The sequence below is a fragment of the Pteropus alecto genome, unplaced genomic scaffold (assembly GCF_000325575.1).
Source record: "Pteropus alecto unplaced genomic scaffold, ASM32557v1 scaffold190, whole genome shotgun sequence".
Classification (NCBI taxonomy): domain Eukaryota; kingdom Metazoa; phylum Chordata; class Mammalia; order Chiroptera; family Pteropodidae; genus Pteropus; species Pteropus alecto.
In genome coordinates, this window is record NW_006430462.1 from 695,536 (window position 1) to 719,334 (window position 23,799).

At 47.3% G+C, this 23,799-nt stretch overlaps 1 protein-coding gene across 1 annotated transcript in view; it reads left to right on the plus strand.

Annotated features, from left to right (window-relative positions):
* Positions 1-23,799, plus strand: part of MYO18B (myosin XVIIIB) — a 228,518-nt gene that overhangs the window by 33,316 nt on the left and 171,403 nt on the right. Inside the window, exons 12-14 of the mRNA XM_006904961.1 lie at positions 17,341-17,514; positions 20,666-20,756; positions 22,766-22,958. Coding sequence (XP_006905023.1) covers positions 17,341-17,514; positions 20,666-20,756; positions 22,766-22,958 — 458 coding nt within the window. The remainder of the gene's footprint in view (positions 1-17,340; positions 17,515-20,665; positions 20,757-22,765; positions 22,959-23,799) is intronic.

Genomic DNA, 23,799 nt, shown 5'->3' on the forward strand with positions numbered 1-23,799 from the left:
ACACCCTCCCCCCCCCCCGCCCCCCCTTCTGTTTTATTGGCGTCGTCATCATCAGAGAAGTTTCATATCTGAGCTCCTTCTCCTGGGGCCCGTGAGACATCCCTTCCGATGTGAACTCAGGGACCTGACCCATACCTGTAGCTGCCTAAAGTGATAAAGGAAGTCACATTTATAAATATTTTATAAATATTTTATTAATACATGATTATAGCAGTAATTTTCCCAGCCTTCCCCTACCCCAGTGTATAAATTATTTTAAGAGGAGCTGCCGTCAGTCTGCCTGGGAGGCCTGCCTGATGATTTACTTGCTATATATTCTGCTTTGGAAGATTTCATAATAGGTTGCGCTAAAATCAGCTATTAAGAATTTCAAAGTCGTATATAAATGTCTTTGCTTTGTGTCATAACAGATCATTTTGAAATATATTAAGAATCATTTCCATTAATCAGGATTTTTTTTTTTCATTAAAATGATCCTCTCCTCCCAGCATGCCTCGTTTCCTAAACTTATTTTGAGAGCCCTGATCCTATTTTTAAAAGCCAGTATCAGTTCCTGTGGGGAGATTTTGGCCCTTATAATTGGACTCAGGGTTTTTGAACTGTTACAGTAATAACAACAACAATAAATACTAATATTAGGTTAGCTTTTGATGGTTTCAGAGACACTTTTACTTCTACTCTGCCTTTTGATCTGATTAGATTCATGCAATAACCTGGTGAGGAAGAATAGTGCCATGGGTAAGAATTGGGACCTGGCCTTCTGGGTGTGAATCCTGGCTTGGCCCCTCTGAATCTCAGTTTTCCCCTCTATAAAATGGGGCTAATGATGGTGCCCACTTTGCAGGCTCGTGAGGATCAAATGAGTCAAGGCCAAAACATGTGGAGCACAGGACTTGTCTCATGGGGGGAGTGCTTTGTAAGTGTTCACTTTCATCCATCTCAATTATATAGATTAGAAAACAGAGGCTCAGAGAAGGTGTGTGATTTACCTGACGTCACACAGCTAGTATGTTTCAGGGTGAGGTTTGGAACCTCAGCCGGTCTCCCTGCAAAGACCACTCCACTGCACTAGACTTTGCGGTGGGCCATTCACATCACTCCCTGCTGGAGAATTGACTTGTTTTCCAGAGCCCTGTGCTGAGTGTTTGCAGACATGGTGATGTCCCTGTACAGCCTTAGGGACGGGGAAGGGCGAGAACTGTTATGATGCCCATTTTACAAATAAGGAAACTGAAGCCTGCCAGAGAATTTCATCCACACCCGCCATGGCATACAGCTAAAGGCAGAGGTGGGATTGGGACCCAAGTCTGCCTGTGCTTCGAGCCTAGCCTCCGGGAGCTTCTGTCCCGTAGGCCTCATGTGCTGCTGCCTCTGTCCTCACGGGCTCCAAGAGAACTGGCGATGCCACTTTTTCACTGAGGAGCACCGAACTGTTTTTACTCACAGCACTTCTGACACCAAGTGTGTGGATTCCGCACACTGACCAATTCTCTGATCCTCCAGGCACCAGCTAGGTGTCCTATTATTTAAGTGGATTCTGACACTACCTGCAGTTAGTGCAGCCCCCACAGATTAAGGGCTCAGTACCACGAGACTTCCCCACTTCAGATGCTAGTCACAAGTCCTGGACCACCCAAACTTCTGACCAACCTGCTATAAAGTTGGGGGGTTTCCATAACCTCCTCCTCAGATTTAATAATTTGCTAGAACAGCTCACAAAACTCAGGAGAGTGCTTTATTTACTATTCCTGGTTTATTATAAAGGATATAGCCAAGTAGAGGAGAGGCACAGGGTGAGGTAGGGGGAAGGGGCAGAGCTTCCATGCCCTCTTGGGCAAGCCACCCTCCTGGCACCTTGATGTGTTCACCAACCCGGAAGCTCTCCAAACTTCAGCATTTAGGGTTATTTATGGAGGTTTAATTCCATAGACATGATTGATTAAACCATTGGCCATTATTGATTACTTCAACCTCCGGCCCCTCCCCTGAAAGTTCCAACCTACTAATCATGCCTTGGTCTTTCTGGCCACCAGATCCTGCCCTGAAGCTTCTCGGGTCCCCTCGATACCCATTATCTCATTAGCATACAGAAGACACTCTTATCACTTTGGAGATTCCAAGGGTTTTAGGAGTTGTGTGCCAGGAACCAGGACAAAGACCAAAATATATTTATCACAGGTGCCAAGCCCTGTGCAGCAGCTCCTAGACCCAGCTGGCTGGTGGCCTCCACCCAGCTGCCTCTTGAGATATAAAGCATTGATCCCTAGTGTCTTGGGTCATCCTGAAGGGAGACAAGGCAGCAAGGATGGGATGGAGGCCGCTGACCCAGAGGGGATTTTTCCTTTCCGGGTTGTCATCTTTCCCCCATGATGGGAGCTATCACTCCTTCTTTCTCTTCTGAAAACTTTCTTCTCTCTTTTTTCTGCTTTAAAAGGGCAGCAGAACTTTGCCCCATTAAGAGCCACCGAGCACATGTGGGTCCCAGGCTGATGGGGGCCCAGGCGCTCAGGTCGCCACATGGCCCTAGCACACTCATGGTCCCTGCTCAGTGTGGCTTTAGCCTGTGGAGCCTTTAGCACTGATGTCACACACGGCTTCGGCACTACTCCTCGGGGCCCCTCGGAGCATCTTCTTTGGGAGTCATATTCCATTCCTCCTGAAGTCCCATCAGGCCCTTGCTGACTCCCGAGTTCCTGCAGGGCTCTGCCATCATGGCCTTCCCCCCAGACCCACCTTGTACCCTGGGGCATGATGTCCTTAATCCCAGGAGGCTTGCAGCCCCATCTCTCTGGGCAGCTTGCTGACTGCCTGTGGGGGATGTTGGATAGCCCTGAAATCAGCAGTGCCCCAGGCAGCCCAGAAGTCAGCGGGAGGCCTCTCCTCTGGGTGTGGCAGGAAAGAATGTGGGTGTTTTAGAGTCAGCTGGCCCTGGGTTCGGATCTCAGCTTGGCCTTTTATTAGCTGTATGTGACCTCAGCCAAGTTTCAGAACTCCCCCGAGCCTCATCTGTGCGAGGGAGAAAGGGCAGCTGGAGCTGTCTGAGGCTCACTGAAGGTCACAGATGCTAATAACACTGCAACTCCTGGCTGCCTCCCATGGACAGACGAGGCGGCGCCAGGCTGAGCTGTTCTTTATAAAGAGCCTTGATTGAAGAGGTCGGCCACAGCCGGCCTTTGGATCTTAGAAAATGTGCTCTTATGGTGGCATAGGGGCCTCGTCCCTCCCTCCCTCCCTCTGCACTGTGTCTCCACCGCCTTCATATCTCAGGCACGCTGTCAGGAACAGGTCCCTTGGGAAGGCAATGGGAAGGGGCCCTGGGGGCTACTTTATATGGTAGACAGAAAACCCTGGGTGATTTGACAACATGGCTGGTTTGCTATAAACCAAGGCTCATGGCCCCAGACGATCCCCCAGGAGCCATCAGGCAACTGTTCATGAACCTCAGGTTTTTTTCCTTTGGCAAAAGTGGCCCATGGAACTATTAGTTGGTGACAGATAGCAGCAAATGGACGCTCTCTGGAGCTCACTTGATAAGGAGAGAGTGAGGGAGGAGGGAAAAGCTGGGGCCTTGCATTTGAACAGAACTGGCTTTGAATCCAGGATGCCCCACTTCCTGGCTTTGGGATATGAACTGTGCAAGGGATTTCAGCTTCCTAGACCTCAGCTTCCATGTCTGTGACATGGTCATAACCCCATCCACCTTCCGTAGTAATAACCTCATCAGATATTGGATACATAGCACCTGGCACATAGGATGTATTCAGCAAGCTGAAATGCACGTGGCAAAGCACTTTTGTTGTCAGTTGTCTCTGCTGGCATTAAAGCTTTCCCCTGAGGCGGGCTGGGTGAGATCATTAGGCCCATTTGGTGGGTGGAGAACCCAAGCCTCTAAGATAGGGACTGGTGCTCCTATGAGAATCTAATGCCTGATGATCTGAGGTGGAGCTGAGGTGGCGATGCTAGCGCTGGGGAGAGGCTGCAAATACAGATGAAGCTTTGCTCACTGGCCTGCTGCTCACCTCCTGCTGTGCAGCCCAGTCCCTAACAGGCCACGGACAGGTACCAGTCCACGGCCTGGGGGTTGGTGACCCCTGCTCCAAGAGGTGAGGTGCTTTGTTAAGGGCACATAATGAAAAGTCTGTGCTAATGAATGGTAGGTTCAGAACCAGAATCCAAGTCTGGACTCTCAATCCACGGCTTAGCACAAGATCCTGAGGGCCAAGGACAGTGTGGGGTAGTGGTTACACAGCCAGGAGTGACACAGACCTGGACTCAAATTGAAGTGAGGGTTTCAACACTTGCTAGCTTTGTGCCTACTTTGGTTACTGTGCTGTGTGTAACGAACAAGCCCCAACTTCTGCAGCTTAGATAACAATTATTTTATTATCTCCTGAGTCTTCCGTGGGCCTGCAGTTTGGAAGGGCTCAGCTGGGCAGTTCTGCACTGTGGTCTCTCAAGTGGTTGCAGTCAGGGGGTGGCTGATGTTGAAACTGGACGGTCTGGAGCAGGCTGGGACTGGCCGGGCATCTCCCTCTCTTCTTGTGGTCTCAGGTCTCTCTGTGTGGGCTTCCTCATGGCTTGGTGGTTCCAGGCCTCCGAGTGCAAGTTCTCAGCGAGCAGCATGGAAGCTGCATCCCATTTTCTGAGCTGGCTTCAGATTTCTCACAGCATCACTTCTGCCACATTCTATTCGTTCTAAGGGTGTCATAGCTTCAGAGGCCAAAGGATCCAGACTTTACCCCTGGATGGGGGAGTGACGAGATTCTAGAACATGTAGGATGGGGAGACATTGGTGTGGCCATATTTTGCCTTAAGCTAGTAACTGAAGCCTTCTGAGGCTTAGTTTTCTAGCTTATAAAATGGGGCTGAAAAGAGTCGTGACTTCCAGGTCTGTCGTGCAGGTGAACTGTGATGCTGGAGGTCAAGGGCTCAGCACAGCACCAGACCCATGGTAAATTCTGGCTGTTGTCGGTTATGATGCTGCAAAGCTCGAAGCGTCTTGCAGCCAATGCTTCCTAGCTCCCTACTGAGGTGATGAGAGGAACCCCCTGGGATGTCTCTGCTTTTATGCTGGTGGCCCCAATATCCTCTGATATCCTCTAAAGACCCTCCTTACAAAAGAGTAAATCAAAGACGAGCTTGGTACCTTCTTTGCAGAAAGAAACGATTGTTTTTTCTTGAGGCCTCTTGACTGTCTGAGGGTAAAATCAGATACAACATTTTCCCAGGGGTGACCTCTGTAAAGATGATCCTCTCAGTGGCTCCCTGTCCTCTACCTCAGCCCAGGGCTAGGGCCACTTGACCTATGTTCTCTCTTTTAATTCTCACGGCAACCCTGACAGGTAAGTCGATAAGGAATTCCCTTTCTGTGGTTCAGGATGCTGAGACTCAGAGAGGTGTGCCATTGCAAAGGTCGACAGCACCATGTGGTGGAGCCAAGGTTAAAATCAACACCTGTCTGCCTCCAAAGCTCCTGCCCTCCTCTGCCCAGCTGGCCCACTCCTTGGATATCTTCTCCCTCACTCCTAATAGCTCCTTCTCAACTCTGTCTAATTTCCATACAATTTTTAAACCTCTGTCCAATCTCCAATCTCCATTCTTCCAACTGGAAGGTCATCCTACTAAGTGGAACAGAAGCAGGAGAGCTCAGAATCGAAGCTAAAGGCGTGAGTTCTGGGACCAGGCTGACCTATGATCAATCTGGTTTTCCTGTGTGACCTCAGTGACTCTCTTGATCTCTGAGACTCAGTGCCCTCATCTGTAAAGTGGGAGTAATGATAGTACCTACTTCCTAGGGTTCTTGTGAGGCTGACATAATTTAATATGAATGTATTATGTAAAGCTCTATCATTATTATTATTATTATTATTAATATTAATAGAAAATCTGTCCACCATCCAGGGGAGTGTTCGTTGGTGAAGCGTAAAGCTGTAAGGCTAACTTAGACTGGTCTTTAATCCTCTCCAGTCCTGTAGCTGTGAGAGATGATATATACTTTCCCTAGAAAGTCTAAGACTATTTCTTACTCAGCCTGCTGTCCGTCATCACTTTACAAAAATGACAATAATGTTCAGAATCCAAAATAGCCACAAAGATGAGCAATGCCTGCCTTGAAGCCCATGTTGCTTTGCTTTCCTTTTTCTCAGAAAGCTGGCAGGAGGTTTAATTTATTTGTCTATTACTAAATTTGCCAGTCTACTTGCCGCTGACCCCATTGCCTAATATATGACACAGCCAGGCCCATATATAACCCAAGGCGGGCCCATGTAATGGGCTGATGAGGGAGGCTGCCAAGTGGCCCGGCAACTCCCTGCCGGCCATAATAAAGCTGTCAGTTCCCAAATGGATGGGGCTGTAACTTGGGGAGCCCAGAGGGGACTATAGGAAGGAGAGACAATAGCAATAATGACAAGGGCCCAGCCTCCTGCTCTCTGCTGGGGCACCCCAAGATCCAGGAACCAGGGGAGTCCATCCAAGGTTAGGGGGAGCTGGCCAGATGCTCCCCAAGCCATCGACATAAAGCAATGACCATATATTCAAATGACATTTTGTGAAGTGTTTTGCTATCGCTATTGTTTTAAAGCTACTGTATATGCAACACTGCAAAGTTGTCTTCCTTTGAAAAATGGAAACAGCGTAGAAGAATATAGAATGAACAAAGGTCTCTTCTCAACCCCCACCGATCCTGCCCTCAGATTCTTCTGCCCTCAAAGGTGACCACTGTTAAGGTATAAAGGTGACATTTATTACAGTGGACGAGCCGATATTGATACATTGCTATTAACTAAAGTCCATAGGTTACCTTAGGGTTCACTCTTGGTGCTGTCCATTCTACGGTTTTTGACAAATGTGTAATGACATGCACCCACCATGACAGGATCACACAGCACAGTTTCACTGCCCTGACTGGGTGGATTCTTTCCTCTCTTAAACTTTTTGATTTGAAGTAACTGTGGACTCGCAGGAAGTTGGAACAACAATGCCTAGAGCCCCATGAGCTTTCCCCATGGCGGCATGGTACACAGCGGCAGTACATATCGACACCAGGAAATTGAAATGGGTGTATTACCGTAACCTGAACCACGGGCCTTATCTTCAGGCCTTTAAAACAGCAGTTAGCTACATCTATGCACGTAACAAATGTGTAGGTTGGTTGGCAGGTTGATGTTTCCACACCAATGGGTTCACATAATCTCCACTGCTATGCCCTTTGTCTTTTTCATGTCACAGCGTGTCTTTGACCTCTTTTGATGCCAGTTCATAGCGATGTCCCTAATTCTCTTTATTGACAGCGGGGCTTGCCTGGAATAGGGGTGGGGCTCCCTCTGTATAACAGTTCTGTTGATCATTCAGGTTCTTTGCTGCTCTTTGGTGTTCTAAGCCACATCACACCAAGCATTCTTGTATGTAAAAGTTGTGCACATGAGTGAGCATTTCGGAGACATGGTTTCCTGGACGTGGAACTGCTGGGTCAAAGGTTTGACATTTCGATGAATGAGGCCCGATTTACTTCCTTGGGTGTTTACACTGGTTGACTCATTTAACCCTTGTGAGCCTATGGGGTAGGTACTGCTGTTATTATTTCCATCTGTAGGTGGGGAAACCCAGGCTCAGAGAGGTGAAGTCACTAACTCCAGGTCACACAGCTCTAAGGGACAAAAGCTGGACCTTCTGGCTGCCATGTGCTGTGCCACTGCAAAATAGATCTGCAGCCTCCACTTTAGGGACACCACGTCTGTCCACTACTACCAAAACGGGTGCTTTGCCTGTCCTCAATTTGCTTCTTTGTGCTCATGTCTGTTTCTGTAAATGAAGCATGCAGGGCTCAGCGGAGCTAAGGAGAGGCCCCCATCTGGCAGTTGGCAGTTCCTCACTGCCACACAGTGCTCTGCCCCACTCCTCTCCGACTGAGAGGGGCTTCTCCCTTCCTGTCTCACACCCTTAGCTGCTCCCTGGATGTAATGAGATGAGCTGCACACTTGTCCCAAGGTATTGAGAGCTCAGAGTACACACACATCCCCTCCATTTTCCCCAAGAGTGCTGTTTAGAGTTGGTGTCTGGGCTCCAGCCGGTGGGGACCAGCTTTACTCATTTCTTCAGTCTCCGGATTAAGGGACATTAGAAGTTCTCAAGTCAGGAGGAGCAGGACAGCTGTGTTCTGGGCCTGGCTGGCTCCTTGTACGGAGGACCTCAGATGGCAAGCTCAGCCTCCTAAAGCCTTGACCTAACTGGGGCAGCCCTCTCTGTGTGATGGCAGAAGCCAGGCAAGGCTTCCCATCTGCCTGGTCCTGGGGACACCCCTGCAGGGGTGGAGAATCCACGTGCTGAGAAAGGGCTGTGATTGGAAGGCCTGAGCCCCTCTTTGTGCAGGGTAGGACCAAGGCCCAGAGAGGGAAGGGACTTGCTCAGGGTCATACTGAGGTGAGGCTGCAGGGGATTTGGGACTAGAATTCGAGTCTCTGGCCTCCTGGACCATTGCTGTGTTCATTCTGCTCAGCCCCCTCCCTCCTTCCCTGCTTCCCTCCTCATGTTCCTTCCTCATTTTCCCTTTTTCCTTCTCCCCCTTTTTTCTCTCTCCACTCTCTCCTTCTCTCCTTTCTTGTCATCTCCTCTGTGCCTGTTGGATGACAGGACTTCGATTGCCCTGGGACAGCAACCTGAATTTTAAAGACAAAATTTCTGTCTGATCGAGGGAGCTAGGCCCAGACAAGTACACTAATGATGCCGAGAGAAAATTTTAGGCAGGAGACACCCCATATTCAGAATGGTCAGCCCCAACCAAGGGATCTTAGGGCTTGGGACCCTTGAGCTGAATCTCCAAAACTGAGAAGAAATTGGGGAGGGTGCTCTAGGCAGAGGAGCCTCAGTGAACAAAGTTATGGTGGCTTGAGCAAGGCCTGGGGCCTCTGTGTTCCCATCTGCAAGGCACCAACCTAAGAGCTCTGGCTCTGGTGTTGTGGCATTGAAATGGGGCCTCTGATTAAGAGAGGATTGGCCCTCGGCTCTACAACCTGGAGATTTCCTTTGGACCCAGCGCCCCTGTCCCATCCTGGGTCCCACCCCACCAGCCTACCTTCCAGTGGCGATAGGCCCATATTTTCCACCCAGCTGGTGGCTTGGCTCCCTGCCCGGCAGCTGGTGCAGCCCGGCCTATTCTGGGCCACAAGCAAGGATTTATTCTGCGTTTTCTGAGCATATTGAATTCATTCATTAAGCTAGAATGGCTGCTTTGGGATGTAAACAATTATATTTAAAAAAAAAAAAAAAAAACCCACAAACAAAACCCTGAAGTGGCTGACGCCAGAAGGCAGCATTCTCTAGCAGCCCCACTCCTCCAGAGGGTAAAGTGGGGTGCTGGAACCCCGGATGGGGGCCACGTTGCAGATGGGCTGAGCCACTTGCTTGCTGGCTGGCCCTGCAAAATCCTCTCTCTTCTTCTTGGCCTCTGTTTCCCATAAATAATATCCTCAGCTAACATTTATCCAGTGCCGACTGCGTGCCAAGCACTCTCTGAGAGGTTTGGCCATCTCAGCAATCCCATATAAATGGTGCTATTATCCCATTTTATAGATGAGAAAACTGAGCCTCAGAGAGGAGAAAGAATGTGCCTAACTGGGTGAACTAGATGCTCTCTGAGTTCTCTTTCAGCCTTGATCACCAGAGACTCCATTAACCTTGGAGTTGGAGAGGAGGTAGGGATGGCTCCATGAGAACTCCAGTGTGAATACCTGGACTCGCCATTCAGAGACAGAGCATAACGATACTGCTAATTAACGATGATGAGAGTGATGGTGTTACTCTTTACCGAGAATCCGCTCCCTGCCAGGCATGATTTAAATGCCTTGCATGGATTATTCCATTTAATCCTCATACCCCTATGTGTAGGTTATACCCGTCTTATGGATGAGTCAGTGGGAGGCTCAGAGAGCTAAAGTAAATTTTCTAAGGTCATGGAGTTGAGAAGGGGAGGAGCCCAATTTTGGACTGAGGAGTTCTGTCTTTAAAGCCTGCCTCCCCTCCCCCATCCTTTATGTCGCGTTGCATGGTCCATGCCATCATCAATAAATGAGGTTAGCAATCATTCCTTTCTGTGTGGTTGTTGCACTGATGAGAGTAAGTGCTTAGTACAGAGTCAGGCACATGGTGAGCGTTCAGGAAACACCAGCTATGATTGAGCTTCCCTTGGCCCCAGGAAATAGCTTCAAAGGGGGCAGTGTGATAGGTTGAGTGACTTCTGCTCAGCCTTCCTTGGTGAAGGACACTTGAATGTGGAAAGAGCAGTGGGCTGGGAGTCAGCCAGGGCTGAGTTTTGTCCTGGCTTCTGCCTCAATAGTGGTGCGGCCTCAGGCAAGTCACTGAGGACTTGCTGCTGGTCTCATCCCCAGGCCTTTGCTCCTGCAGTTCCCCTGAGTGAGTGACTGGCTGATGTCTCCCTGATGACTCTGCTCCTCAGCTCGGGTCGCCTGCTCTGGGGATACTCTCAGGCAGTTTCACATCCGATGTCTTGTTTTATCCTTAAAATGACCCTCTGACAGAGGAGCTACCCATTTTACAGATACAGAAACTGAGGCTCCGAGAGGTAAGATCAAATTATTTCAGGAGGGAAAGATAGAAAAGGGAAGATGGAAAGGAAGAGAAAGGAAAAAAAAAAGAGAGAGAAGGAGAGAAATGAGGGAAGAGAGAAGGAGGAAAATGAGAAGAGAGCGAGAGGAAAAAGGAGGTTCCCTTCTTATAAATTCCCACTGCACATTGGCATACTCAAGGCTCTGAGAAGTCCTGCAGGAAAAATAGCCCATTTTCAGGGTTTAATCTGATGCTGTCCAACTAATTTGTCTAGCAAGCTGCCTTTTTCCAGAACACCTGCTCGTATTCCTCAGCACACCAGGAGTAGTCTATGCTCTGTCTTTCCAGCTGTTAGGGTGTGGGCAGTGATTCCTCTTGGGTTATGAGCAACTCAGCAGCAATTTATAGACGACTTGTTAGCTAGGGCTTATAGGGAGCAATGACTCTGAAAACTGGCAGAGGCCCTGGGGCAGATGGCGACTTTCTCCCAGGCCAGGCAGGCGGAACAATATGTTCAGGTTTGTGGGACTGCACGGCACCTGGGGGCAGCAGGACCGGGTAGGAGCCATAAGAAGCAGGAAGAGATTTGTGGTTCTGGCCTCTGAGAGGGTCACATTTTCCATAGTTCCAACAATGGGACTTTGCTGGATGTCCCTGGGAAGAATTCTGAGTGCGATCATAATGATAAGAGTTGACATTTATTGGGCAGATCCTGTGCCAAGGGATCTGCACATATAACCTTCCTGAGGCTTCAGAGGAACTCCACGGGGGTAGATTCCCATTTTACAGAAGAGGAGACAGAGACTCAAAGAGGTGACTTCCCCAACATCACGTGTCACGCAGCTTTAAACAGTGAGAGTGGGATTCAAACTTGAGCAGTCTGTCTCTGGAGCGCTGCCTTTTCTTGTAGCATCAAGAGCCTTTTAGGCTTATCTCCTCCCTGCAGGTGGCCCCCTTCCTCGTAGGCCTCGGAATTGTAAACCTCAGTGTGAGTAAATGTGAACCAGATGCACCAGCATTATAAATAAGTCACATCATGTTCAGTAATTCAGCAACAGCATGGCTATTGTTGGAAGGAGAAATAACTTGGTTATTAATAAATGCGGGAGGCCACAGTAATTGATAGCAATTGAACTCATGGTGCACAGGGGAAAAACAGTCATGTCATTCTCAATCTCTCTCTCTCTCTCTCTCTCTCTCTCTCCCTCCTTCCCTCCCTCCTTAACCCTATATTATTTTATGAACATATTTTGTATTGAACATAAAGGGAAACACCTGCCTTTGCAGGTGGATTTGAGCAGTCAGGAAACTGAAGTTCCATTGCTTTCCCTGTTTTGAATGTAAAGGGAAAATCCTGCCTTTACAGGTGGGAAAAACCTGCCTTTGCAGGTGGATTCGAGCAGTCAGGAAACTGAAGTTCCATTGCTTTCCCTTGTTCTTTCTTTTTCTCGCTCTCTCATTTCTCCTTTGTTCATTCTCTCTATTCAAATCCCTCTTACTTACAGTATGACCTTGGGCACGTGACTCAGGTAAGGCCTGGGTCACCTGGTTAGTTGAACGCACTTTCAGCTAAACTAGTATTTCCTAGACTAGTGTCTCGTGGACATTAGACCTGCAAGATACTCTATAAATGTGTCCTGAGTCCAGGTAAGTCTGAACAGAATTTCCTTGTTTTGGAGATTCCTCAGATATACTTTCAAGGCTCTGAGAAGTCCTGCAGTTAAGAAACTTGTTTCAGCAAGCAATGACCACATTGATACGATACAGAATTCACTTTTTTCCCATTGACACTGATGAACATTCCATGGGATGCCCACTATGAGGAGCCGCGGTGGGAAACTATGAGCCCCAGCTGTGTGGCCGCTCCGCCCTGCTCCATACCCCTTCCGCCACCTGGAGAGTTTTGAACTCTTAGCTCTGTCCTTGGTAGCACATGGGCTAAAGCCAGGCCTCACTCTAAGTGTGCAGATGGCTTCTAAGGAATAGACAAAGATGCAAAGAAAGAGCAGCGAGCTGAAACCTTGGCTCTTTCAGAGAAACTTCTCTTGGCCTCAAAAAGGGAAGGGAACACTAAACCAAATTTGCTAATTGTGGTCAGCTTCTGAAGCCCTCTCTGAGTCTTCACGCCTTAGATGGGTACCGCTGCTGAAACAAGAACTCAAGGGCAAGATATTCGTGTGGGAGGTGAACCCAGGTAGTACCGGAAGGGGTATAAGGAAGGGAAATGGGGAAGGAAGGCAGCTACAAGGGACAAATTGTCAAGCCAGCTACCACTATGGACAACCGAGGCACAATCTGGCTGGGATCCTCTGCAGGGAAGCATGGAGCATGCACCCTGAGTCTCCAAAGGGTGTTACCTTCAGTCAGTGGTTAAGGGCTGGGCATGTTCATCATGGCACTAGCAGCCTGCCCTGTGCATGAGCAAAATGAAAAGAATGTCCCCAGCAGTAAGAAGCACAGTAAGGACCAGAGAGCTATATGGTGGAGCAGTGAGCTCTCCTCCAGGTCCACCCCACCATCTGAAGTCTGTTGCTGTTTCCTTTTGATTTGACCTACAGCCATGTGTATGCTTAAGCTAGACATGCTTAAGCTATGTCTAAAATGAGATATATGGAGGTATCAAAGCCACCTCTAACCCCATACCACTGGCCTGGGAGTCAGGGGACGAGGATTCAAATTCTGGCTCAGTCACTTACATGCTGTGTGACCTAGGGCAAGGCAGTATCCCTTTCTTTGTCTCAGTGGCCTCTACTAAAATCAGGCTTCAAAACGCTCAGCGCACAGAACTTGCAAGACACTTGAAAAATCAGCCAAGGCCATACAACTATCCTCCCCCTCCACATAGATACACTCAGGTGGGTGCATCCTCCAGGCATGCGAGATGCATAGACCATTTGTCACTAAGAATAGTAATAGAATTGCTATTTGCAAATCATTTTAAAATATGGAACAGATTCAAGGGTGGGCGGTCCTACCATATATGAACCGTATTTATATAAATCCAACCATACTTTTCATATGTCATGGCCCCTAAAGGCAGCCCCTCATTTCCACTGGTGTGCCACTAGAGAAAAAGCTGGTTGAGTTGGGCTTGTGGAAATGTGCTACCATACTGTATGTTGCAGGCAACGTCAGACATTCTCAAGAGTAATTTTAAGGACACTTGATTTTTCGGATTAGGCTCTGATTTAGAACAATGCCTCTTTATGAGAGGAGGCCCCTCTGCAGAGCACCATGGTTAGGGAACTGAGTGCTGGAGTCAGGAGGCCTGAGTGCAAATCTGCCTCTGCCACTTACCAGCTGCATGACCCTGGCAAGTCTCCCTCTCTGAGGCTCTGTTCTTTCCGAAGTCAATTGAGAATGTTAATACTGACCTCACAGGGCTGCAGGGAGGAGTAAATGAGGCAGAGGGTATTCGGAGCTCAGTGCAACCCCTAGCACGGGGCAGGTATTCAGCACATGCTTCTGGCTAATGTTAGGATATTAAAATCACCTTTCTAATACTGTTGGGCACTTGCATTCTGATTTTGGGGGATATGTGAGTTAGAGGAGGATTGACGGGGGGAGGAGGTGCCAGGAAGTGTTTCCTGTAGGTCAACATCACATGTCCCGCGTGATGCTTACAGAAGAAGAAGCAACGGATCCCTAGATCGTGTCTGTGAAAGCCCATCACAGAGCCAAACTGTGTCTGAACAAAGATAGAGGAAGCCGTGGGTTGGATTTTGCATACTGACCAGTCTTTGGGGAGCTGGGAGCAGAAGATGCGTTTTCTCACAAAGCTCCCTATATGCCTTCCGGACTTTCCCAGCAGGATGATGCTCAGTGCACTGGAGATATCACTGCCCCCCCTCCCTGGCCCCCACCCTTTCTTAAGTCAAGTCAGATTTAGAGTCTGGCCAAGACTATCCACTGCTCCTTTTTTCAGAAACAGCCATTGTCAACTCCCTTCATGGCTTCTTCTCAGCTCTTTGGGACTACAGAAGATCACAGCAGCTGTCTGTTTTAGAGAATGGCAGTGGAGGGTTGTTGGGGCAGGAGAAGGCCAGGACACCACCCCTAGTCAGTTACCACCTATTTAATTCACTTTCAGCCCTCAGCATGGGAAGAAGAAAGTCTCATTCAGGGCTAGTAGCCTTTAATGCCTCTCCTTAATACTTGTTAATTCCCCTTTTTAACAAAGAGAGAGCAGATTTCAGGCTCCCAGGTAACTGTATCTAATTAGATTCTAATGATATTCCTGTACTCATGTTGTATTTATTTCTACTTTCTGTTCGTAACAAATGATAATGGTGTCGGTTCACAAACTGGTCCCTGTACACAGAGAGCAGGGAGAGACTGAAGAGAAGAAGCAGAACACTCCAGAATGGTAGGGGGCTGATTTAATAAGCTACATTTAATACCTACATGTGAGGCTGGTCTTGGGCGACCTCAGATGACACCTGCCTGCCAGAATCTTAAGAGTTTATGCAGAGGCCTTAAAGGGGTTCAGTCACATATTCAGTCCATATGGTCTCACCAACACCTTACTCTCAAATCTGCATCCTTGAAACAGCCAGAAGGCATATTCCAAGGACCCAAGGATGGGGATGGGAGGTGGAGGGAGGCAGCGAGGAGCCTCTGATTGCCTGGGCCCAACTCAACCTGTGGTCACGTCTTCTTGACCTCCCCTAATGAATGAGATGTGCTACAACATGTGCTTTCCCAAAATATTAATTTAAGTGAAAAAGATAAGTAAGTCCGTTTAAAAGAAAGTTGTATCTAGGGTCACAAGGATAGGGCAAATTTCCTAAAGGTGGGATTGGAAGGGTTGATTTGGGGGAAATGGTAATTCTTCCACATAGTATCAGTCTGATTTCTGGTGACTTCTCTGAGTCAGCTTTCTCACTTATAAAATGGGAATGAAAGCAGTATTACTGCCTTCTAGGACACCTATGAAGATTTAATAATGATGATGATGATGATAATTAGTAAATACAACTAACATGTCTTGAGCTTTTCCCATGTGCCACACCAGGAGTTGTAACGTAGACTTTCCAATTCGTTGGTGCTAAGAGCTGAAGAAAAATGACATGTGGAATCAGATGGGGTCCATTTTTATCATCTTCTTCAACATTTTTGAAAGTAGCAGGACTTTTTTTATTAGCCATGTCGCCTCTCTGGACCTCAGTTTCATCATCTGTAAAATGGTAATAATCTGTAAAGTGGAGATCATAAAACGATGTCCTCATGAAGGTCAGTGCCGAGGGACTGGCAACAGGAGGACCTCAATGAGCAGTGGCGATTTGTGGCCACTCAGTGACTGGGGCCAGAGCTCCTCCTCCATGGGTGGTGTTGAAGTCCCAGTTTTTTCCAAGTTTCCAATTTTGCCTTAAACCAGGCAGATTCTTCAAGGAGTCTGCTTGAAGAATTGGGCCCTCATGATCTCTTTCTGATAGATTGAGAAATCTCCGTTGGCAGCTGTGGTTCTTATTTCAAAGAAGGAAACACATTCTTGGGGAGATAAGATATGGGAAAAAATTATTGAAGGATAGCACTGTTATTTGTTTTAATAAATCATGTATTTTTTTGTTTGGTTTACAAAATTAGTACACAACCACTGTGCAAAATTTGTAAAATACAAAATGCCCCTACCCAACTGTAATTGTTAATATTTGCATGTGCATTCTTTTGAATATTTTTTATTTGTTTTCATTTTTTCTTTTTATTATTTTTATAGCGGTTTAGAGTGATATATAGAGTTGATATCATACCGTGGTATGGTTTTCTGGTTCGCTTTTCACTTAGCATTTGACCGTAAGCGTTGTTCATGTTGTATAATGTCTTTGTTGCTGATCTAAAACGGCCTTATAACTAACCGTCCATTCCTCCTCATTGCTTCTTCAGCCTCATCTGGTTACTCCCCTCCCCTCTGTGCATTCTAGCTACCTGGCCTTCCTGGCGTTTCTCTAATACATCACACTCATTTCTGCCTCGAGGCTTTTGCACTGCCTCTTCCTGCTATCCACCTGTAGAGCTCTTCCTGGCTCTTTATATGGCTAGCTTCCTCTCACCTTTTACAACCTAGTTCTCATATCACATCCTCAGAGAAAGCCCTGTCTCACCATCACAGATCTATAGCAACTCTCTCAGTTTCTCTTGATCTCATTGCCCTGTTTTCTTTTCTCCTTAAAGGAAAAAAAATAACTTTATAATTTTATCTCCTGTAATTATTTACTTATTCACTTCCTTGTTGATTGTCTCACTCCCTCAGTAGACTCCATGAGGACAGGCGCCTTGTCTGTCTTGCTCATCGCTGACTTCTCAGTGGCCAACACAGTGACTGTCACTTAGTAGGAGCTCAGTAAATATGTATTGAATAAATGTAGGGCAGGTTAGACGGTTGGATGTGTGGCTGCATAGGTAGTTGAATGGATAGGTAGGTGCATGGCAGGGGGTTGTAGATGGGTGGATGAATTGATAAGTGAACATATGGACAGATAAATCACACTTTTACCAACCATTCCTCAATTCCATATTTAGAGTATTCCTCATGAAATTTTGAATTGCTTTTAAAAAGTGAGCAATGCAAATGGCAAGAAAATAGAGTAAACATGTCTCCTGGGAGAACTGACACCTGCCCAGGGGCCATCTGCCAGGAACCCAGGCCTGGGCAATTGTTCAGGCTTCTGCTGAGAATGGGTAGCCTACAGGGTGGGAGGTGGTGAGATCCTCCCAGGTCCTCTTGGGTGCCTACCCACCCCATGCCCAGGAGCTCACTGCCATACTTTTCTCACACAGTGGGCCGGAAGCAGTTCATGCGGTTTGAGTGGGCAAACCACGCAGCTGAGGCCCTGGGCTGTGAGTATGAGGAGCTGAACACAGCCACCTTCAAGCACCACTTGCGACAGATCATTGAGCAAGTGACCTGTGGACCGAGCCGACGGGGCCTTGTGGACGAGGAGACCAGCTCAGGTATGGCAGTGCTGCCTCTCTGGGGACACCAGCATCCTTTCACCTATTCATCAAGGATTTAATGGGGGTCTATTATATGCAGACCTTCTAGGTGCAGGGAAAGCCACTGTGGGCAGAAATGGACATGGACGTGGCTTCTACCTGCACGGTGCTTTGGATCGAATAGTTAGCTGTCTCCAGTGATCGTGAAGGCTGCCGAAACCCAGGCAGCCTTCCACCAGGAAGGCTGGGGAGGAAGATTGGGGAATGAATGGGAGAAAGGAGAGCCCTTAGGAACCTTATAAAAGTTACCTGGCAATATGATGCCGTTTGTACAAGGGAAGTGGTAGTCAAGATGAGATGAGGTAGACACATGCACGGTCCAGTTTACAAATAGAGAGAATAGCACAGGCCCTGGAGGAAAATAAGGGACCAGGATGGCTTTTAGGATTTTGGCCTGAGCTGGAGGAATGGAGGTGCCTTGAACTGATGTGGGGGGAAGAGCAGGAGGGCTTTATGCTGCACCTGATAAAGTTAGGTCGGCAGCCTCTGCTTTGGCTGCAGAAGGTGAGAGCAGAGGGACCCCTAGGAGGCCGGGGTTCTCTGAGCACTCTTTAAGAACAGCTCTCCTGCAGACCGCAGAGTCTGGAGTTAGTGGGGAGCATCGCTTTGCACTGTAGTTTTGATGCCTATCTCTTAGAGGCCCCTTGGGTAGTCAGAGCTGCTCCACCTTCTAGGGACTTCAGCTTCCAGGGACAAATGGCTAATGTCACTTGAATTCCACTGGCCTTTTATTTTTTCTTCTAGGTCCAGGTGTGAGATGTTGTCCGCTTATGGTTACACCTCTTCTCACACACACACACACATGCACACACACACACACACACACCACATGCTTATACATGTGCATATAGGTGCACAACCACACATAGCACACATATGCACACAGATACATAGTGCGCATATGCATGCACACACCACATGTCCACAGGCACATACTGCATCTGCACGTACACACACATGCACAGACATATACAGACATGTTCACAGACATATGCAGATACCACACAAATGTGCACAGGCACATGTACAAGTTTATGTACATATATCACAGACACAAATACCACACACAAGCACACAACACATATGTACAGATATATACACCATACGCATTCACAAACATGTTTAAAACACATGCCACTTACATGTACACAGACACACACAACACAAATATGCACAGACACACACTCAAGCACAGACACGTGCACACACTGCTTTGAGAGGCTGAGTCAACCTCTCAGGCTGAGGTCTCCAGGGTAGATGTTAAGCAAGCAGGGACTAGCAGATTTAGTAGAGATGCTGGGATGCTGTGGGTTGCCTAGCAACAGTCCAGGTTGGGGGTGGGGTTAAAGAAGGGATGGGAAATGCTTTGGGGCTACAGTCGGCTGCCTGGAAGGTACAAGCAAGACTATTTCTCCAGGCAGGAGTGCCTGCAGATTTGGAAACTGTGGAACCCAAACCTAAGAATCAGAATTTGTGATCTGGCATCCTTACCCACTTCCTCAGCCCACCCCAACTTCTCACCCCACTTTGTTCAGGGCACCCTAATCAAAGCTGGCTATTTTAATAGGACCAGAAACTCTGAGTGTGTGTGTAAACAAAATTGAGACCACAACTGTAATAAGTTTTCTAAGCTTTTTTATTCCTCCTAATATTATAGGTAGGTACTTTTCCATCTCATTCAATAGTCTTCTATACCTGCTTTTAAGCATTCCTTTGTATGGATGGACTACAGATTATCTAACTCATTAGCTGTTGTTGAATATTCAAATTGTTTGGAAAAAGTGCCTTTTGCCAATTTAGTCAACAATTGGGAGAACATATCTACTAAGAAATCTTTGTTTCTCTGAATATTTCATTAGATTAAAAGCCTAAGAGTGAAGTTATTAAGTCTAAGTACATGAACATTTTATGGCTTCAGACATAAAATAGCCAAATTTCCCTCCAGAAAGAGGGAACAACAAACATTTACAGAGTACTTACTATTTGTCAGGCACTGGGGATCTGGGAGCCAGCAAACTCAGAGACCGTTCTCGTTCGCAGGTGGGAGAGACCCAGGTTAATAAAATAACCGCACAAGTAAAGATATGCTGTGGCCAGTGCTCTGAAAGCAGGGTAGATTTGTCCTTCTGTGTCTGGCTTATTTCACTTAGTATAACGTCCTCAAAGTTCATCCACGTTGTAGCAAATGGCACGTTTGAATAATATACTACACGATATAACCGCACAAGTAAAGATATGCTGTGGCCAGTGCTATGAAAGCAGGGTAGATTTGTCCTTCTGTGTCTGGCTTATTTCACTTAGCATAATGTCCTCAAAGTTCATCCACGTAGCAGCAAATGGCACGTTTGAATAATATACTACACGATCCCCTTGTATCTGAAATCTAAAGTAAAGTCAGAGAAGTAGAAAGTAGAATGATGGTTACCAGGGGTTGGAAGGAGCCGGAAATGAGAGATATTGATCAGAGGGTACATAGTTGCACTTAAACAGGGTGAATAAATCCTGGAGAGCCGAGGAATAAGTAGATGGATGAGATGATCAGTAGACGAGTAAGTCTACCATATAGCACAGTGCCTACAGTTAACAATGATGTATTGTATACTTAAAATTTTTATAGGGTGGATCTTATGTTAACTGTATCATACACACACACAAAGAGGGAGGGAGGAAACTTTTAGAGGTGATGATTATGTTTATGGTAACATATACTTATCCTCAAACTCATCAGGATGTTTACATTAAATAGGTACAGCTTTTTGTATGTCAGTGATACCTCAATAAAATTAATTTAAAAAGGAAGCAAAGTAGAACTAGGAATTGGCCTATTGTGGTGGTAGTCAAGGCAGGCTTCCCTGAGGAGGTATCATTGAGCTGAATTCTGAAGAACGAGCAGGAGAACATAATGGAGAGGATGTGGGTCCAAGTTATGGAGGACCCTGGAGGTCCTGATAGACACTTGGTCCTAAGAACATGGGTATGTAATTTCAGTAGTGGGGGTATGTGTGTGAAGGAGGGGGATTGTCTAAGGCCAACAGTGATGTCTCTGGAGTGGTGTCTTCAGCAAGGTCCTGACCACAAGATGCCAACCCCTTTTACTTTTCCACTCCAGGGCTCAAGATGACAGGTGTGGAGTGTGTGGAGGGGATGGCCTCAGGCCTGTACCAAGAGCTCTTTGCCACTGTAGTCTCACTCATCAACAGGTAACTGCAGCCATTCCCAAACACGAAACTGGCCTCTTTGCAGGTACATGAAGGAGCCTAATCCCAGGGCACATTGGCAGAGTGGGTTTTTTTTTTGAGCTGGAGGGTGGGTTTTCTAGCCACATTGCACTGGGTTGAAATTTCACCTTGGCCACCCACTGGTTATGTGACATTGGCAAATCAGTTCACTTCTCTGATCTCTCCTTCTGCATTTGTAAAATAGCTCTGCCCTTCATGGTCACTGCAAGGATAAAAAGAAATAATGTGATTAAATAAATCTTCTTAGTCATGATCATAATATACCAATAATGAAAGCTAATGATTTGGGGACACCTACTAAGGGCCATGGCCTGCACTAATTGTTTAATTCACCTTATATCATTTAATGTTCACATTAGCCCATTATACAGTTGACATCACTAAGGCAGGGAAGTAGAGCTGGGATGCAAACACAATGCTGTACTCCCTCCTCGCACCTTCAGGTTTCCTCGAATAACACATCACATTGCTCTCACCCATTTATTTCCCAAATTTACGGCTGGGAAGAATTTCAGAACGGGCCAGGATACATCTCTGAAATGTGTCTGTGGGGCTGTAGGCACCAGAGCCTCTGTTTCCTATCGTAATGAATGAGCTCTGAGCCCGTCCTTGGAAATCGTTAACCAGTTCTAGTGGAGTGGATCCAGAACCCAGGCAAACCCCTGCCTCTTCTGTGAAAGCAAGAGGCGTAATGAGGCTTCCGATATCCTGTTAAGGGGATGAGACTGGTGCATAGCGACAGAGCAGCCAGGTTCTCCAATGTCACCGGGACACAGAATCCACTCTTCTCTCACTGCTGAAGTGATTACCATCTGAGACCACAAACACATTATCTAGAAACCAAGGGGCTCATCTTCACTTAGAGGAAGGAGTACGGGGCGGGGGCGGGGGTGGTATGTGAACTGTAGGAAGAGGAAGCTGCCTCGGCCTGTGGAGGGCAGTTTCTTCATGGTTTTGTTCTTGGAGCCACATCTGTAAAATGTGTGTGTTCATGGGAATGATACCACTACCACCATTTAGGAGCACCTAGTAGGCCTCTGACTTTCTGAGCATTAACTTACTCGTCACCCATGACTATGTACTGGCTGATCTCATTGGCCCCATTACACAGATGGAAAACTAGGGCCAGTAACTGGGAAGAGCTAAGGTTTAAACTAAGGGCCCTTCAAAGCGTGTGATGATCATGTTAATGATATTAACAGCAGATAGCATTTACAGAGCACTTTCCATGTGGCCAAACTTGTGTTCAGAGCTGTGGATGCCTTATCACATCCAACTCCCCCAACAGTCCTCTCGGTTTGGCTCCATCACCAAGCTTTTCATGGCTGGCTCAGAGAAATTGGGCAATTCTCCCAAGACACATAACCCCTCCATTGCAGAGCAAGGGTTGAAGCCCGCATGTGACTTTCTCGTAAGTCCCTTAACTTCTGCATTTGGATGTGAATAATCTCTCCTCTGTCCACTATAATAAATTCATTGAGAGGATCCAAGTAGATGATGGCTTGAAAAAACTTTGTAAACTGAGGCACCGAACAACATTGTTTTTCTATTGCAATGTATCACTAACAAAGAAAAGAAGGCTCTGTCTTAACTTTATAGCCAGTATGCCATGTCACCTTAAACAAGTCACTTCTCCACTTTGGGCCTGGTGGGGAGAGAACGCCCTGAAGTCTGTATCCATGGGAGGCGCTTGCTGTACTTGAATTCCTTTGATTCTTATCGCAGTCCCTGGGATAACCCTCATCATTTGACAGTTGGGTAAATCCATGCTCAGAGAGGTTAATAAACTTACCCCAGGTTACCCCAGGTTAACTGGCGAGCCTGGTTTTGAAAGTGGATCTGCCGGATCTCCAAACTCACCCAGCATGCTGCCTCAGTTTCTCCATCTCTGTGGCGGGGGAATGCGAAGCCTGGACCGCCAGGGCTCTAAGATGCCATGTCGTCTCAGGACCTGTCCCCTCTCTCCCCAGATCCTTCTCCTCCCATCATCTCTCCATGGCCTCCATTATGGTGGTGGACTCTCCGGGCTTTCAAAACCCCCGGCACCAGGGCAAGGACCGGGCCGCCACCTTTGAGGAGCTGTGCCACAATTACACTCACGAGCGCTTGCAGCTGCTTTTCTACCAGCGGACCTTCGTCTCCTCGCTGGAGAGACACCGGGAGGTATTGCCAGGCTGGGGAGGGGACTTCACCAGGACTCAGTGGAGGGTGGGAGGCCAGATGGCGTAGGAGTCCAGTCTCCCAGTAACCTTTGGCTTCATCCTGTTCGGCCTGCCACTGAACAAAACCCCAACTCCAGGCCTGGCTCTCCATCTCCCTCTGTTCCCCAGCCTCCATCCATGGCCCCCTGTACACTACTGTCCATAAACACCAGGGAACGTGGGGCTTCCCAGGCCTTGCTACCCTTCTTTGAAATGACCTGTTCCTCCTTTCCCACCTCAACGAAGCTAAAACCTCCCCTAACAGTTAGCTTGCATCTTCTCCGATGTGGAAAGCCCTCCATGCTGTATAGTTGAGTGAAAACACTGGGTTTGCATGTCGATCTTAATGTGGCAAAGCGGAAGATGCAATTCCCCTTTTAGAAGGCACCCCGAAGAAACTATGTGTAGGAACCAGGAAACATGTACAGCCATGTCCCTGCCAGCCCCTTCTTTTCTTGTTTCAAAAAAAGTTTAAGCTGTCTACGGACATGCCACCCTGAACAAGCTTGATCCCATCTGATTTAGGAAGCTAAGCAGTGGTGGGACTGGTTAGTACTGGGATGGGAGACCACCTAGGTCTAAAAAAAAATAAAAAATTAAAAATAAGGGATTGTAAGCTGACAACGGTGGGACTGGTTAGTACTTGGATGGGAGACCACCTAGGTGTAAAAAAAAAATTAAAAACTTAAAAATAAGGGATTGTAAGCTGACAAGGTCTTTGAGATCTGTGAGGTCAACCATGGGTTGCCTCACCTAAAAAAAAAAAGTTTAAATTGAAATATAAAATGTACATAAGAAAAAAG